At 45.5% G+C, this 15,383-nt stretch overlaps 1 protein-coding gene across 1 annotated transcript in view; it reads left to right on the top strand.

Annotated features, from left to right (window-relative positions):
- Positions 1 to 1,332: 1,332 nt before the first annotated feature.
- The window catches only part of LOC125248286 (NACHT, LRR and PYD domains-containing protein 12-like), a gene marked incomplete at its 5' end in the record, with an annotated part of 31,562 nt that continues 17,511 nt past the window's right edge, over positions 1,333 to 15,383 (top strand). Inside the window, one exon of the mRNA XM_048160007.1 lies at positions 1,333 to 3,224. Coding sequence (XP_048015964.1) covers positions 1,333 to 3,224 — 1,892 coding nt within the window. The remainder of the gene's footprint in view (positions 3,225 to 15,383) is intronic.

Below are 15,383 nucleotides of genomic sequence, written 5' to 3'. Positions count from 1 at the left end.
CTTTGCGAGGGAACGCAAAACATCTTTGCGAGGGAACGCAATCTTTGCGAGGGAACGCAAAACATCTTTGCGAGAGAACGCAATCTTTGCGAGGGAACGCAAAACATCTTTGCGAGGGAACGCAATCTTTGCGAGGGAACGCAAAACATCTTTGCTAGGGAACGCAAAAGATTTGAAAAAAAAAATTCCTCCCATCCCAAATTTTTTTCCACCACCAAGTAAAATTTCCTTCCTTCCCATTTTTTTTTCTACCACCATGTCCCTTTAGGGGCTCCGTACATATCAGTGTTTAGACATTGTTCTGTTTTTTGTTATAAGTCAGAAATGACAAGGAGGCAGCCTCACACAATACAAAGTCAGTGGAGATGGTTGGATTGCTAATTGGTATATTCCCTCATCCAACCTCATCTGGAATGCAGCATAAGTTTACAACACTGAAGTTAGCACTTAAGCCGTAGAGCGCTTGCGGTCCACGTAGAAGTGACGCATTTTTGAAGAGGTGCAAGTCTGGCTACGCTGTAGGCTACACACAGCCTATGCCATATAGCTAAGGCGTACACGCGATGCATAAGTATAAATCAGACCTCACAGTTGAGCTCAAAAGTTTACATACCCCTTGCAGAATATGCAAAAATGTTAATCATTTTAACAAAATAAGAAGGATCATGAAAATTGTATCTTATGTTTTATTTAGTACTGTCCTGAATAAACGATTTCACATATCAGATGTTTACATAAAGTCCACAAGACAAAATAATAGCTAAATTAATAAAATGACCAAGTTCAAAAGTTTACATACTCTTGATTCTTAATAATTTGTGTCATTACCTGGATGATCCATGATCCATCCATGGTTTTTGTGATGATTAAACTCAGCTCTGCTTTTCAGAAAAAATATCCATGTCCTGCAAATTCTTTGATTTTCCACATCTTTTGCATATTTGAAATCTTTCCAATAATGACTATGATTTTGAGATCCTTCTTTTCACACTGAGGATAACTGAGGGCAGGGGCATAGCCATCATTTTAGAAATGTGAGGGAGACAGAAATGTTGGGTGTAATACCAGTTTTTATCTATATCACAAAAACTAAACTGTAGTATCAATTCAAAATATCAAGAGTATCTGATTATTTATCTACTAAATGGTTTTAAAGGCGATCCCTGCGATCCAGACCAGATGTAACAGAACCTGTCTGTAAGAAAATGAAATCTGTCAAGTCTATGAATCAAGAAATGAATGGAAACATGTATCCTGGCGACAGGTAATATACAAGGTTTTGATTCTGCAAAGATTCATCATATAGTTTATAATCAACGACATGATCAATAATTCAAAAGTTTCATCAGACTTCTACTGTTTTTATATCTGTTTCACTTTGACTTGTGTAATAATGAGGTATTTAAATTTCACAGCCATGAAGTCCTCAACAGGTTTAGATCAAATCTGAAGAAGAAGTTTGAGTGTCTGTATGAGGGAACAGCACAGCAGGGAAACCCAACACTCCTGAATGAGATCTACACAGAGCTCTACATCACAGAGAGTGAGAGTGGAGAGATCAGTAATGAGCATGAGGTGAGACAGATTGAGACACAATCCAGGAGAGCAGCAACAGAGGACACACCGATCCAATGCAATGACATCTTTAGACCTTTACCTGGACAAGACAAACCCATCAGATCTGTGCTGACAAAGGGAGTCGCTGGCATTGGAAAAACAGTCTCTGTGCAGAAGTTCATCCTGGACTGGGCTGAAGGGAAAGAGAATCAGGACGTCCAGCTCATATTTCCACTTCCTTTCAGAGAGATCAATTTGATGAAGGACAAAACACTCAGTCTTTCAGATCTTCTTCATGTCTTTTTCCCAGAAACAAAAGAAATGGAAATATCCAGTGACAAATATAAAGTGTTGTTCATCTTTGATGGTCTGGACGAGTGTCGTCTGTCTCTGGATTTTCAGAGCGATGTGAGGTTGTGTGATGTAAGTGAATCAGCCTCAGTGGACGTGCTGCTGACGAACCTCATTGTGGGGAATCTGCTTCCCTCTGCTCTCATCTGGATCACCTCCAGACCAGCAGCAGCTGATCTCGTCCCCTCTGAGTGTGTCCATCGAGTGACAGAGGTACGAGGCTTCAATGAGCCACAGAAGGAGGAATACTTCAGGAAGAGAATCAGTGATCAGAGTCTGGCCAATACAATCATCTCACACCTGAAGTCATCAAGGAGCCTCTACATCATGTGCCACATCCCAGTGTTCTGCTGGATCTCAGCCGCTGTTCTAGAGAAGATGTTGAGCAAAGCAGAAAGTGGAGAGATTCCCAAGACTCTCACTCAAATGTACACACACTTCCTGATCCTTCAGACCAACATCAAACATGAGAAGGACTATGAGAAGAATGTGACAGATGAAGACATGATCCTCAAACTGGGAAAAGTGGCTTTTCAGCAGCTTGTGAAAGGCAATGTGATCTTCTATGAGGAAGACCTGAGAGAGTGTGGCATTGATGTGACAGAAGCATCAGTGTACTCAGGATTGTGCACTCAGATCTTCAGAGAGGAGTTTGGCTGGTATCAGGGGAAAGTCTTCAGCTTTGTTCATCTGAGCATTCAGGAACATCTAGCGGCTCTATATGTGCATCTCTCATATACAAACAACAACATAAATGTGTTTGACCAAATCACCAAACAGAGATTGCAGTCTAAAGTTAGGGATGGGTGTAAATTCAATTCATCAGAACATGTTTCATTATCTGAGCTGCATCAGAGAGCTGTGAAAAAGGCTCTGAAGAGTAAAAATGGACATCTGGACCTTTTCCTGCGGTTTCTTCTGGGTCTGTCAGTGAAGTCTCATCAGTTTCTCCTACAAGGACTAATGAAACAGAAAAGAAGCAGATCTGACAGCAATGAGAAAACAGTTAAGTACATTAAGATGAAGATCAGGACCATTGACTCTCCAGAGAAATCCATCAATCTGTTCCACTGTCTGAATGAACTGGGTGATCATTCACTAGTGGAGGAAATACAACAGTATCTGAAATCTGGGAGACTAAAGGAAGCCAAACTCTCTTCATCTCAGTGGTCAGCTGTAGTTTTTGTGTTGCTGACTTCAGAGGAGAAGCTGGATGAGTTTGATATTAATACATTTGTTGGAGGAAACAATAAAACTACAAAACTAAAAGTTTTTCAGAAGCTGCTGCCCGTGATTAAAGAATTCAGATCAGTTCAGTAAGTATCACTGAGAACAATTACTTCATTGTTAAAACATCAGAAAATAAAAGTTCATAAATCTTCAGTGCTGCAGAAGTTGTCCAGAGTTTATTGGTCAGTATTTTGATGTTTTCTAAACGTCATAATGTAAAATTCCATTAGATATTTAAACAAAGTCAGAGAATTTGTGTATGAATAAATAATTCAGGTTTACCGGTTGAATGTTCTTACACATAAAGAAGGAAATTAAATATATATAAACTGTTTTTAAATAAGTGACATAAAAAATAAGACCAAACAAACAACTGAAGAAACAGCGAAGTATTTATCAAGTAGCTCAAATCTCCTAAAAATATTTGAGGTATGGTTAACATAAAAGAGTCATACATTATAATATTACTAGTCAGGTGGACAGTTAAACATTTACCTGAACTTTAGCTTAAAGTTGACTAAAACTTCACATTTTAATTTGACTATGAGATGGACAATTAAAAATCAAATCACTGAGTATAAAGAGCAGATTTATTGTTTAGTAACGGCTCCACCATAACAAGAATAGCAGTGTACACTGAGACATTTAAGATTATTTACAAATCATTACTTTTACAAATAATTGGAATGGAATTTCAAAAATATATTTATTAAGGATATATATATATATTTTATATATATTTATATATATATATATTTTATTTTTTATTAATCTATTAGTCTGCTTTTATATTGCACATATCTATTTTGACATGCCGTTTTGCAGCGTGTGATTGACCATCGGTCCTCTCAGCAGCAAGAAAAACAAAACTTTTATTCAATGAAGTGAAGTGACATGTGACCCATGTGAGTATGGTGACCCATACTCGGAATTTGTGCTCTGCATTTAACCCATCCAAGTGCACACACACCCGGAGCAGTGGGCAGCCATTGCTGCGGGGCCCGGGGAGCAGTTGGGGGTACGGTGCCTTGCTCAAGGGTCTCACCTCAGTTGTGGTATGAGGGTGAGGAGAGCGCTGGATATTCACTCCCCTCACCAACAATCCCTGCCGGACCTGAGACTCGAACCCATGACCTTTGGGTTACAAGTCCGACTCTCTATCCGTTAGGCCACAACTGCCCCACAATGGATTATGTATAACCTCAAAATTGCACTCCTTTTACAATCACTAAAAATCTGTCACTCATTTCAGTTCACAATCTCACAAAGTTCCATTATAATCAATAAAGTGTCTACACTGAATAATGTCTGAATCTCTTACTTGCATCGTGTCTTTGTTAATGAGAGGATTCGTGAGCGTGCAGAACTCAGATCTGAACAAAAACTCCAGTGTTTTGAGCAGCGAGTGGTTTCTGACTAAATGAAACTCCTCTGAATGGCCATTGTGTTCAAGAGTTCAACAGACATGTCTGTGATTGGCTACATTTGGCTACATAGAAACATTTGACGTTCTCCCGAGTGCTTTATCAAAAGCGCACAAATCTATTTCACCAATATGATATTATTACAGTATCAACTGAGGGTGCTTATTTTTTACCCATGTTTTAATTTTAAACAAAAAATTAAAAAACAAACAAACAAAAACATTAATTGTCGGACCCCCTGTGGTATCGCTGCGGGACACCTTGTTGCAGACCTTTTAATAAATGCGTAAATATTAACTTAATTTAATCTGAACATTTTTTATTAGTGTGAATTTGACCATGAAACTTTAAAAAGAATTTGACATTGTTAAATCATATTGGAATTGGACTTTGTTTGATGTTTTTTTGATAGTGTAATTATTATGCTGTTTGATTTTCATCTCTCTACAGTTTGAATGATTGTGGTGTCACAGATGAAGGTTGTGCTGCTCTGACTTCAGCTCTGAGATCAAACCCCTCACACCTGAGAGAACTGTATCTGTCTAGGAATAAAATAGGAGATTCAGTGAATCTGCTGTCTGCTGTACTACAGATCCTCACTGTAAACTGGAGAAACTGGAGTAAGATCATATTTGACTCTCACACATGAAAGTGTTCAGCCTCTTTCTGCTGCTGTGAGTTCAGCTGATTGAGCTGTAAATGACTGGTCACATGAGCTGCTCCTCAGTCACATGATACTGCAGGACTGAGAGTCACACACTGAAATACACACTTTCACACAATCAACATTTCAGTCTCGACTTAAAACAGACTCGAGCTCAACACAACTGAGAAATGAAGAACATACTGTAGAGAAATCATAATACTAATAACTTAATAAAACTAACCTATGTAGTGAATAGTGTCATTTATTAAAACAGATTTAGCATTAAATGGACATTTTACAGTGCGAATAAGAGATATAATTTTTCCTGACTGAATGATACTATACAGGTGCTGGTCATATAATTAGAATATCATCAAAAAGTTGATTTATTTCACTAATTCCATTCAAAAAGTGAAACTTGTATATTATATTCATTCATTACACACAGACTGATATATTTCAAATGTTTATTTCTTTTAATTTTGATGATTATAACTGACAACTAAGGAAAATCCCAAATTCAGTATCTCAGAAAATTAGAATATTGTGAAAAGGTTCAATATTGAATACACATGGTGCCACACTCTAATCAGCTAATTAACTCAAAACACCTGCAAAGGCCTTTAAATGGTCTCTCAGTCTAGTTCTGTAGGCTACACAATCATGGGGAAGACTGCTGACTTGACAGTTGTCCAAAAGACGACCATTGACACCTTGCACAGGGAGGGCAAGACACAAAAGGTCATTGCAAAAGAGGCTGGCTGTTCACAGAGCTCTGTGTCCAAGAACATTAATAGAGAGGCGAAGGGAAGGAAAAGATGTGGTAGAAAAAAGTGTACAAGCAATAGGGATAACCGCACCCTGGAGAGTATTGTGAAACAAAACCCATTCAAAAATGTGGGGGATATTCACAAAGAGTGGACTGCAGCTGGAGTCAGTGCTTCAAGAACCACTACGCACAGACGTATACAATACATGGGTTTCAGCTGTCGCATTCCTTGTGTCAAGCCACTCTTGAACAACAGACAGCGTCAAAAGCGTCTCGCCTGGGCTAAAGACAAAAAGGACTGGACTGCTGCTGAGTGGTCCAAAGCTATGTTCTCTGATGAAAGTAAATTTTACATTTCCTTTGGAAATCAGGGTCCCAGAGTGTGGAGGAAGAGAGGAGAGGCACACAATCCACGTTGCTTGAGGTCCAGTGTAATGTTTCCACAGTCAGTGATGGTTTGGGGTGCCATGTCATCTGCTGGTGTTGGTCCACTGTGTTTTCTGAGGTCCAAGTTCAACGCAGCCGTATACCAGGAAGTTTTAGAGCACTTCATGCTTCCTGCTGCTGAGCAACTTTATGGAGATGAAGATTTCATTTTCCAACAGGACTTGGCACCTGCACACAGTGCCAAAGCTACCAGTACCTGGTTTAATGACCATGGTATCCCTGTTCTTAATTGGCCAGCAAACTCGTCTGACCTTAACCCCATAGAAAATCTATGGGGTATTGTGAAGAGGAAGGTGCGATATGCCAGACCCAACAATGCAGAAGAGCTGAAGGCCACTATCAGAGCAACCTGGGCTCTCATAACACCTGAGCAGTGCCACACACTGATCGACTCCATGCCACGCCACAGTGCTGCAGTAATTCAGGCAAAAGGAGCCCCAACTAAGTATTGAGTGCTGTACATGCTCATACTTTTCATGTTCATACTTTTCAGTTGGCCAAGATTTCTAAAAATCCTTTCTTTGTATTGGTCTTAAGTAATATTCTAATTTTCTGAGATACTGAATTTGGGATTTTCCTTAGTTGTCAGTTATAATCATCAAAATTGAAAAGAAATAAACATTTGAAATATATCAGTCTGTGTGTAATGAATGAATATAATATACAAGTTTTACTTTTTGAATGGAATTAGTGAAATAAATCAACTTTTTGATGATATTCTAATTATATGACCAGCACCTGTAGATGTTTTATGATCATATTTTGCAACAGTTTAGATCTTAGTCTAATGATTCATTAAACGTTGATTTGTGCTTTAAGTTTGTATTTTCTCTTTAATAATGGATTCCCTGCTAAACTGATCTGATCTCAGAGAGTGAAGAGTGTGTCATTGTTCTCTACAGGTTGAATGATTGTGGAGTCACAGATGAAGGTTGTGCTGCTCTGACTTCAGCTCTGAGGTCAAACCCCTCACACCTGAGAGTACTGGATCTGACTGGGAATAAAATAAGAAAATCAGTGAAGGTTCTCTCTGCTGTACTACATGATCCTCACTGTAAACTGGAGAAACTGAGGTAAGATCATATTTGACTCTCACATGAATCACAATGTAAAGTATATTTGAAGTGTTCAGCCTCTTTCTGCTGCTGCGAGTTCAGCTGATTGAGCTGTAAATGATTGAACACATGAGCTGCTCCTCAGTCACATGATACTGCAGGACTGAGAGTCACACTGAAATACACACTTTCACACAATCAACATTTCAGTCTCTTGACTTTAAACAGACTCGAGCTCAACACAACTGAGAAATGAAGAACATGCTGGATTCATTCTCACTGTTCATCATGTTCAACTTTCTGCAGTGATACTTTCTAAAACGTTTGTGTGTTTGTGTGAAGACACAGAGAGAGAGAGAGAGAGAGAGAGAGAGAGAGATTAATTGATACTCCATACATATTTCACAGTACAGATCTAAGTAACATAGTAAAATTAACCTATGTAGTCAATAGTGTAATTTATTAAAACATATTTCGCATAAGGCAGACATTTAATATATTTAATATAGTGCAAATTGTCACAGAAACGCCAGGCTCCAACATCAGCCAATCACAGCGCACTCTCTCTCCTGAGTACTGATCACTCACACCTGCACGCAATCACCTCAGCAATCAGCCCGCACATAAAAGACACTCACACACACTCACTCACTGTCCGGTCTCGTTCACACTAAGGACTCTTCCTGAATGTTTACCTCAAGGACTCCTGTTGTTACTTACCTGTCTCCAGTGCTTCCCAGTTACCACGAGTGTCTCCATCATGTGTATGAGTGTTTCCAGTCTTCCAGCTATCCACTGCTCCAGCGATCTTCCACGGATAAACACCTGCAATTCACAAAGGACAGTATCATTACTCATTCATCTCACAGTCACTTCATCTACGTCTATTTCACTTACCTGTGTTTGACGATTCATCTGCTGATTTCACCAGCCATCACTTCAGCAAACACCGCCATCACTCCTTCACCGCTTCTGTACGCCATTTCCATGGCCAAACCAGCACCCTACTCTGGTTCGGTGGAGGAATGCAACGGTTTTCTCCTACAATGCTCACTGGTCCTGGAGATGCAACCGCACATGTATCCCACCGAACAATCCAAAGTGGCGTTCCTGATTACACAACTAAGCGGCAAAGCACTACTATGGGCTGATTCTATTTGGACCCAAAAACACCCAGCTATCCAGTCATATTCCAGTTTCGGCGATCATTTCAAAGAGGTGCTTAGAAAACCTTCCTGGGATTCTGCTATCAGTGAGAGACTTTATAATCTTAAACAAAGGGTCAGTGTCTGTTAATGAATATGCTCTTCAATTCAGAACTCTGGCTGCCAAGAGTGGATGGAACGAACAAACGCTGGTTACGTCATTTCGTCAAGGTCTGGTTCCACAAGTGTGGTTGCATCTTGCTGCATATGAGGATACCATCGGGCTTGAAAAGTTTATCCAGCTATCCATCCGTTTCACCACTCGTATGCAGTTGTGTCTCGATGAGCACCAGTCGAAGCTCACCACCAGTCGAAGCTCACCACCATCCTCTGCCAGCCAGACTCCGTCAGCCCTCCAGAACCAGCTCAAGAACCCATGCAAGTGGATTCCTCTCGACTGACACCCGCTGAACGACAGAGAAGGCTGACCCAGAACTTATGCCTATATTGTGGTGCTCCAGGACATGTAATCTCTGCATGTCCCATTCATCCTCCTCGTCCCATGGTGAGTGCCGTCTTCCCTTCTATAAATAAGATGAAACCACTCACCACTGTTGTGAAACTTACTGCTGCTGATATTACTCTTCCAGTTACCGCCCTCCTCGACTCTGGGTCAGCAGGCAATTTCATCTCTGGCGCCCTCTGCCGTCAGCTCAAGCTCAAGACCACGGCTACGACTACAACGTACCAGATCCAATCAATAACTGGAAAGCCTGTAAGCCGACTGTAGTACACTTAAGTTCGTAGTTGGGGGAAGGAAGAGGTCAGGGTCGACGAACAACTGCTGACTGAGCCTTTATTAACTTTCAAAAAGGTTCAACAGAAAATCTGTGCAACGCACAACAACAAAAATAAACAACCCACAAAGGGCTTCACTCCAGGTTCGGTATACACCATCCACAAGGGCTTCTCTCCAAGTTTGGTATACACAATCCACAAGGGCTTCACTCCAAGAACCTCGACTCGACTCAGTCAGCAGTTCCCCTCTCTCTCACACACTCCTGCTTCTCACGGCGTTTTGTCCTGTCTCCGCGCCAATCACTGGAATGAAAACAGGTGTTCGTGATTTGTATTCAACCCACTCACTTACCAAGCGTCTCCCGCTATTCTCTCCGGTTGCAGACGTTGCTGAACCACGCCCCCCTCGCCACATACCCCCACCGCCCGACTCAGGCCGGGGAGCCGTCCGGCCTGCAGCCCCCCCCCCCCATTTCTGGAGAGGAAATCGGCCACAGCCATCTGAACACCCGGCCTGTGGACCACCTTGAACTTAAAAGGCTGTAGAGCCAGATACCAACGAGTGATCCGCGCGTTGGTATCCTTCATGCGGTGGAGCCACTGCAGGAGAGCGTGGTCCGAACAGAGAGTGAATTCCCGTCCCAGGAGATAATAGCGGAGGGTGAGGACGGCCCACCTGATAGCTAAACACTCTTTTTCTACGGTACTGTACTTAGCTTCTCTCTTAGAGAGCTTACGGCTAATGTACAGTACCGGCCGCTCCTCACCCTCTATCTCCTGGGACAGGATAGCACCCAGCCCTCTGTCCGACGCGTCAGTCTGCAACAGAAAAGGGAGAGAAAAGTCAGGAGAGTGAAGCAATGGCCCGCCACATAGAGCAGCCTTCACTTGGGTGAAGGCCTGCTGGCACAGCTCCGTCCACTGGACCGTATCTGGAGCATCCTTTTTAGTTAGATCAGTCAACGAGCTGGTGAGGGCCGAATAATTAGGTACAAACCTTCTATAATATGCCGCCAGCCCGAGGAACTGTCTAACCTCCTTTTTGGTCTTGGGACGCGGACAGGTCGCAATCGCTGCTGTCTTGTCAATTTGGGGACGCACCTGCCCATGTCCCAAGTGGAAGCCCAGATACTTTACTTCCACGCGCCCAATTGCACACTTCTTCGGGTTGGCCGTGAGCCCAGCCCCTCTCAGCGATCTCAGGACGGCTCTCACATGCTGCATATGCCACTGCCAGTCATTACTATAGATAATAATATCATCTAGATAGGCAGCCGCATACGCAGCATGGGGCCGGAGAATCTTATCCATGAGTCGCTGAAAGGTAGCCGGTGCCCCGAACAGCCCGAACGGAAGCGTAACAAATTGGTGTAATCCGAACGGCGTCGTGAAAGCTGTCTTTTCTTTGGATAAAGGCGACAAGGGGATCTGCCAGTACCCTTTCGTTAAGTCCAGTGTCGAATAAAATCGAGCCGCACCTAGCCGGTCAAGCAATTCGTCCACCCGCGGCATTGGATACGCGTCAAATTTCGACACTGCATTCACCCTGCGATAGTCCACGCAGAAACGAACCGAGCCGTCGGTCTTGGGAACCAAAACTATCGGGCTTGCCCAGTTACTGCTGGACTCTTCTATTACTCCCATTTTCAGCATTGCCTCTAATTCGTCCTGAACCACTTTTTTTTTATGTTCAGGTAACCTATACGGCCGGCTGCGAATAACCACGCCCGGCTCCGTCTCGACATGGTGCTGAATGAGGTTGGTACGTCCCGGCAGGGGAGAGAACACGTCTGCAAATTCTGTTTGCAATTTAGATAAATCAGTGAGCTGGGAGGGCGAGAGATGATCTCCTCCCGGGATCAGAGCGAGGGATTGAGTTTTTATATTCGCCTCTGGCCCGAGATCATCCTCTCCGCTAATCACCGTCGCCAGCATCACTGATTCTGCCTCATTCCATTTTTTCAATAGGTTGAGGTGATAGATTTGACGGGCCCCCCTCCTGTCGGACCGTACCACCTCATAATCGAGCTCGCCCACTTGCCGTGTGACCTCAAAGGGTCCTTGCCACTTTGCAAGTAATTTCGAATTTGAAGTAGGGAGTAATACAAGCACTTTCTCTCCCGGTGCAAATTTGCGTAAATTAGACCGTCTGTTATACAGCTGGCTCTGTCTGTGCTGGGCTTGTAGCAAATTCTCCATTGATAGCCGCCCCAAAGTGTGGAGTTTTGCTCTCAAGTCCAGCACATACTGAATTTCGTTTTTGGCCTGAGATGGTCCGTCCTCCCAAGCCTCCCCCACGGGGCTGGCGTCCAAAGAGAAGCTCGAAGGGGGAAAACCCCGTGGAGGCTTGCGGGACCTCTCGCACTGCGAATAACAGAGGTTCTAACCACTTATCCCAATTTTTGGCGTCCTCTTGAACGAACTTACGAATCATGGATTTAAGCGTGCGATTAAAACGTTCGACCAGCCCGTCCGTTTGTGGGTGAAAGACGCTGGTACGAACCGATTTAATGCCCAATAATTCGTACAGTTCGCGTAACGTGCGTGACATAAACGCCGTGCCTTGATCAGTGAGGATTTCTTTTGGAATCCCCACCCGGGAGATTAAGCGAAACAGTGCATCCGCAACACTTTTAGCAGAAATGTTGCGGAGAGCCACTGCTTCAGGATATCGCGTCGCATAATCAACAATGACTAATGCAAAGCGATGTCCCCTTGCTGATCGTTCTAATGGCCTGATGAGGTCCATACCAATTCTCTCGAAGGGGACCTGCATTAATGGAAGTGGGCGCAATGGCGCTTTTGGGGTGGCCGGTGGGTTCACCAACTGGCATTCACGACAAGACGCGCACCACCTGCGTACATTCTCATGAATGCCCGGCCAGAAAAACCGGGTCATGAGACGATTTAGTGTCGCTGCCTGTCCCAAATGCCCCGCCATCGGATTAGAATGAGCCGCGTGGAAAAGCATTTCCCTGCGGCTCTTTGGCACTAATAACTGGGTTGTATCTTCTTTTGTTTGAGTGTCTTGGGTCACTCGATACAACCTATCTTTTATAATCGCGAAATATGGGTAAGCAAGCGGACGTCCAGGCTGGAGAGGCTGACCATCAATCATACAGACCCTATCAAATGCATGTTTTAATGTCTCATCCCGAGACTGCTCCAGGGGAAAATCATCGCGTTCCGGAAGAATTAGTCTTCCGGCTTCACTCAGATCCCCTGCAGCAGAACTCTCCGGTCTCTGATCAGTCTCTCCCACCTGAACTCGCGCTTGCTCACCCCGCGTTCTTTTCCCCCAAGAGGCATCCGAGCATAAACATCCCAATAATTGCTTGAACGCAGGCCAATCTGTCCCCAAAATTATCGGATGCCGGAGGTGCGGGTTAACTGCCACCTCAACACTATGCTTTTGTCCCCTAAATTTAATTATGACGGACATTATAGGATATCTTACCACATCCCCGTGCACGCACCGAACCCCAACCATGCAGCCTGTATCCAATGCCCCAGATGAAATCAGGCTGTGATGGACAGAGGTTTGGTTGCAGCCCGAGTCCACCAAAGCCTGATAGGTACCCCCCTTGATACTCACAGGTATTTGGTACCCGCCAGCCTGACCAGGGGCGGCCTGTGGATCGTCGGGGACCCGGATCACCGTCCCGACCTCCATAACCAGACATTTATCCACAAAATGATCCGGATCCCCACACCGCCAACAGGCCGGCCCAGACCTGCCCGCCGCTCCAGTGGCAGAGAGTGGGCTGAATAGACGGCGCGGAGAAAGGGGAGAAGCAGGAGTGGGGTCCGTCCCGGCAGCAGGGAGTCCCGCCCCCCTACAATTACTTGTAGGAAGGTGCCTGTCCCGTTCCGCCCCGCCCTCGGGGCGGAACACGAGGTGGGCCGGGCGGACGAGACCTAGGAAGAGGGACAGGTCTAGAGAGAGAGGGGGACACAAGAGAGGGAGAGAGAGAGGCAGCTGGAAGGGGTTCGCCGACCCCTTGGCACGCCACCAGGTGATCCTCCGCCAATTGGATGGCTGAGTCCAGCGACGTGGGGCGGTGGCACTGGACCCACTCGGAAGTTTTTTTCGGGAGCCGAGTGATGAACTGCTCCAGTACCACACGATCGATGACCAGGTCCATGTCGCTTCCCTCAGCCAGCAACCATTTGCAGCACGAGTCCCGGAGCTGCTGGGCCATCGTGAAGGGCCGGCCGGACTCACCCAGGTCGAGGGAGCGGAAGCGCTGTCGGTGCTGCTCTGGGGTCCGACCAACCCGCTGGACGATGGCCCGCCATAGGTCGTCATAGACCAGGAGGTTCTGGACTGGGAGCTGCTGTGCCGCCACCTGTGCTTCTCCTGAGAGGAGCGGGACCAGCCTCATTGACACGCCTCAGCGGATCTCTCGAAGAGCTCTAAGAAAACTTCTGGATCATCCAGTGGGCCCATCTTGTTTAGGGGCAGGTGGACAGGCACAGCGGGCTGCTCGGTGGGCTCCCGGGGAACCTCCCGGTCAATCCAGCTCCGGAACGCCTCGCGGTCCTCCTACTGGGTCTGTAGGATGGCTTGAAAACACCGCTCCTGATCGCCTCTTAGCTCCAGCAGGGCCTGTTGTTGTTCGCGGTGCAGGACCGCGAGGGACGCGATGATGTCCGCAAATGTGGCGGAGGACGAAGATTGCATGGCGACGTGCTCCCGTCTTCCTTCCCGGGTTTCGGCACCAGTGTAGTACACTTAAGTTCGTAGTTGGGGGAAGGAAGAGGTCAGGGTCGACGAACAACTGCTGACTGAGCCTTTATTAACTTTCAAAAAGGTTCAACAGAAAATCTGTGCAACGCACAACAACAAAAATAAACAGTCCACAAAGGGCTTCACTCCAGGTTCGGTATACACCATCCACAAGGGCTTCTCTCCAAGTTTGGTATACACAATCCACAAGGGCTTCACTCCAAGAACCTCGACTCGACTCAGTCAGCAGTTCCCCTCTCTCTCACACACTCCTGCTTCTCACGGCGTTTTGTCCTGTCTCTGCGCCAATCACTGGAATGAGAAACAGGTGTTCGTGATTTGTATTCAACCCACTCACTTACCAAGCGTCTCCCGCTATTCTCACCGGTTGCAGACCTCGCTGAACCACGCCCCCCTCGCCACACCGACATCAAGTGAGTCGGAGTGTCGGTCCACTACTACTTCAAATCGGTGTACTTCACGTGGAGAAGATTTCATTGCTGGTTCTGGAGGAATCCACCACTGATGTGATCCTAGGGCATCTGTGGTTGGAGCAGCATAATCCCATCCTCTCCTGGAAGACCGGCAACACCTGTTTTAAAGACTGTTTCTCTGCACTCCCTGTTCCAAGTTCTCCAAGTTCTGACCATCTTCCTGTCTGTGCTACTTCCATTGAAAGTCCTCTGGAGAAACGTTCTGTGGATATCCCATCCTGTTACACCCCCTTCAGTGACGTTTTCTGCCCAACGAGAGCATCTAAGCTGCCTCCACACCTGCCATGGGACTGCGCCATCTATCTGCTTCCGGATGAGTCAGTGCCCAGGGGAAAAATATATCCCCTGTCCATCCTGGAGGAGAAGGCCATGGAGGAATACATCGAGGAGGCCCTGGCTCAAGGCTACATCCGTCCATCAACTTCCCCTGCTACTTCCAGCTTCTTCTTCGTCGCAAAAAAGGACGGAGGCTTGCGGCCTTGTATAGATTACAGAGCTCTCAATAACGTTACTGTCAAGTTCAGGTACTCCCTTCCTCTCGTCCCAGCGGCCCTGGAACATCTCCGTGGTGCCACTGTTGTCACCAAGTTGGACCTCCGCAGCGCGTACAACCTGATCTGGATACGCGAGGGGGACGAGTGGAAGACCACCTTTGTCACGCCCCCAGGTCATTATGAATACCTGGTCATGCCCTATGGACTTGTTAACGCCCCCTCTGTATTCCAGGACTTCTTCCAT

The sequence above is a fragment of the Megalobrama amblycephala genome, linkage group LG16 (genome assembly GCF_018812025.1).
Source record: "Megalobrama amblycephala isolate DHTTF-2021 linkage group LG16, ASM1881202v1, whole genome shotgun sequence".
In the NCBI taxonomy this organism is placed as follows: Eukaryota; Metazoa; Chordata; class Actinopteri; order Cypriniformes; family Xenocyprididae; genus Megalobrama; species Megalobrama amblycephala.
The sequence above is the reverse complement of the archived record's forward strand: the minus strand, read 5'-3'. Positions and strand labels throughout refer to the sequence as shown.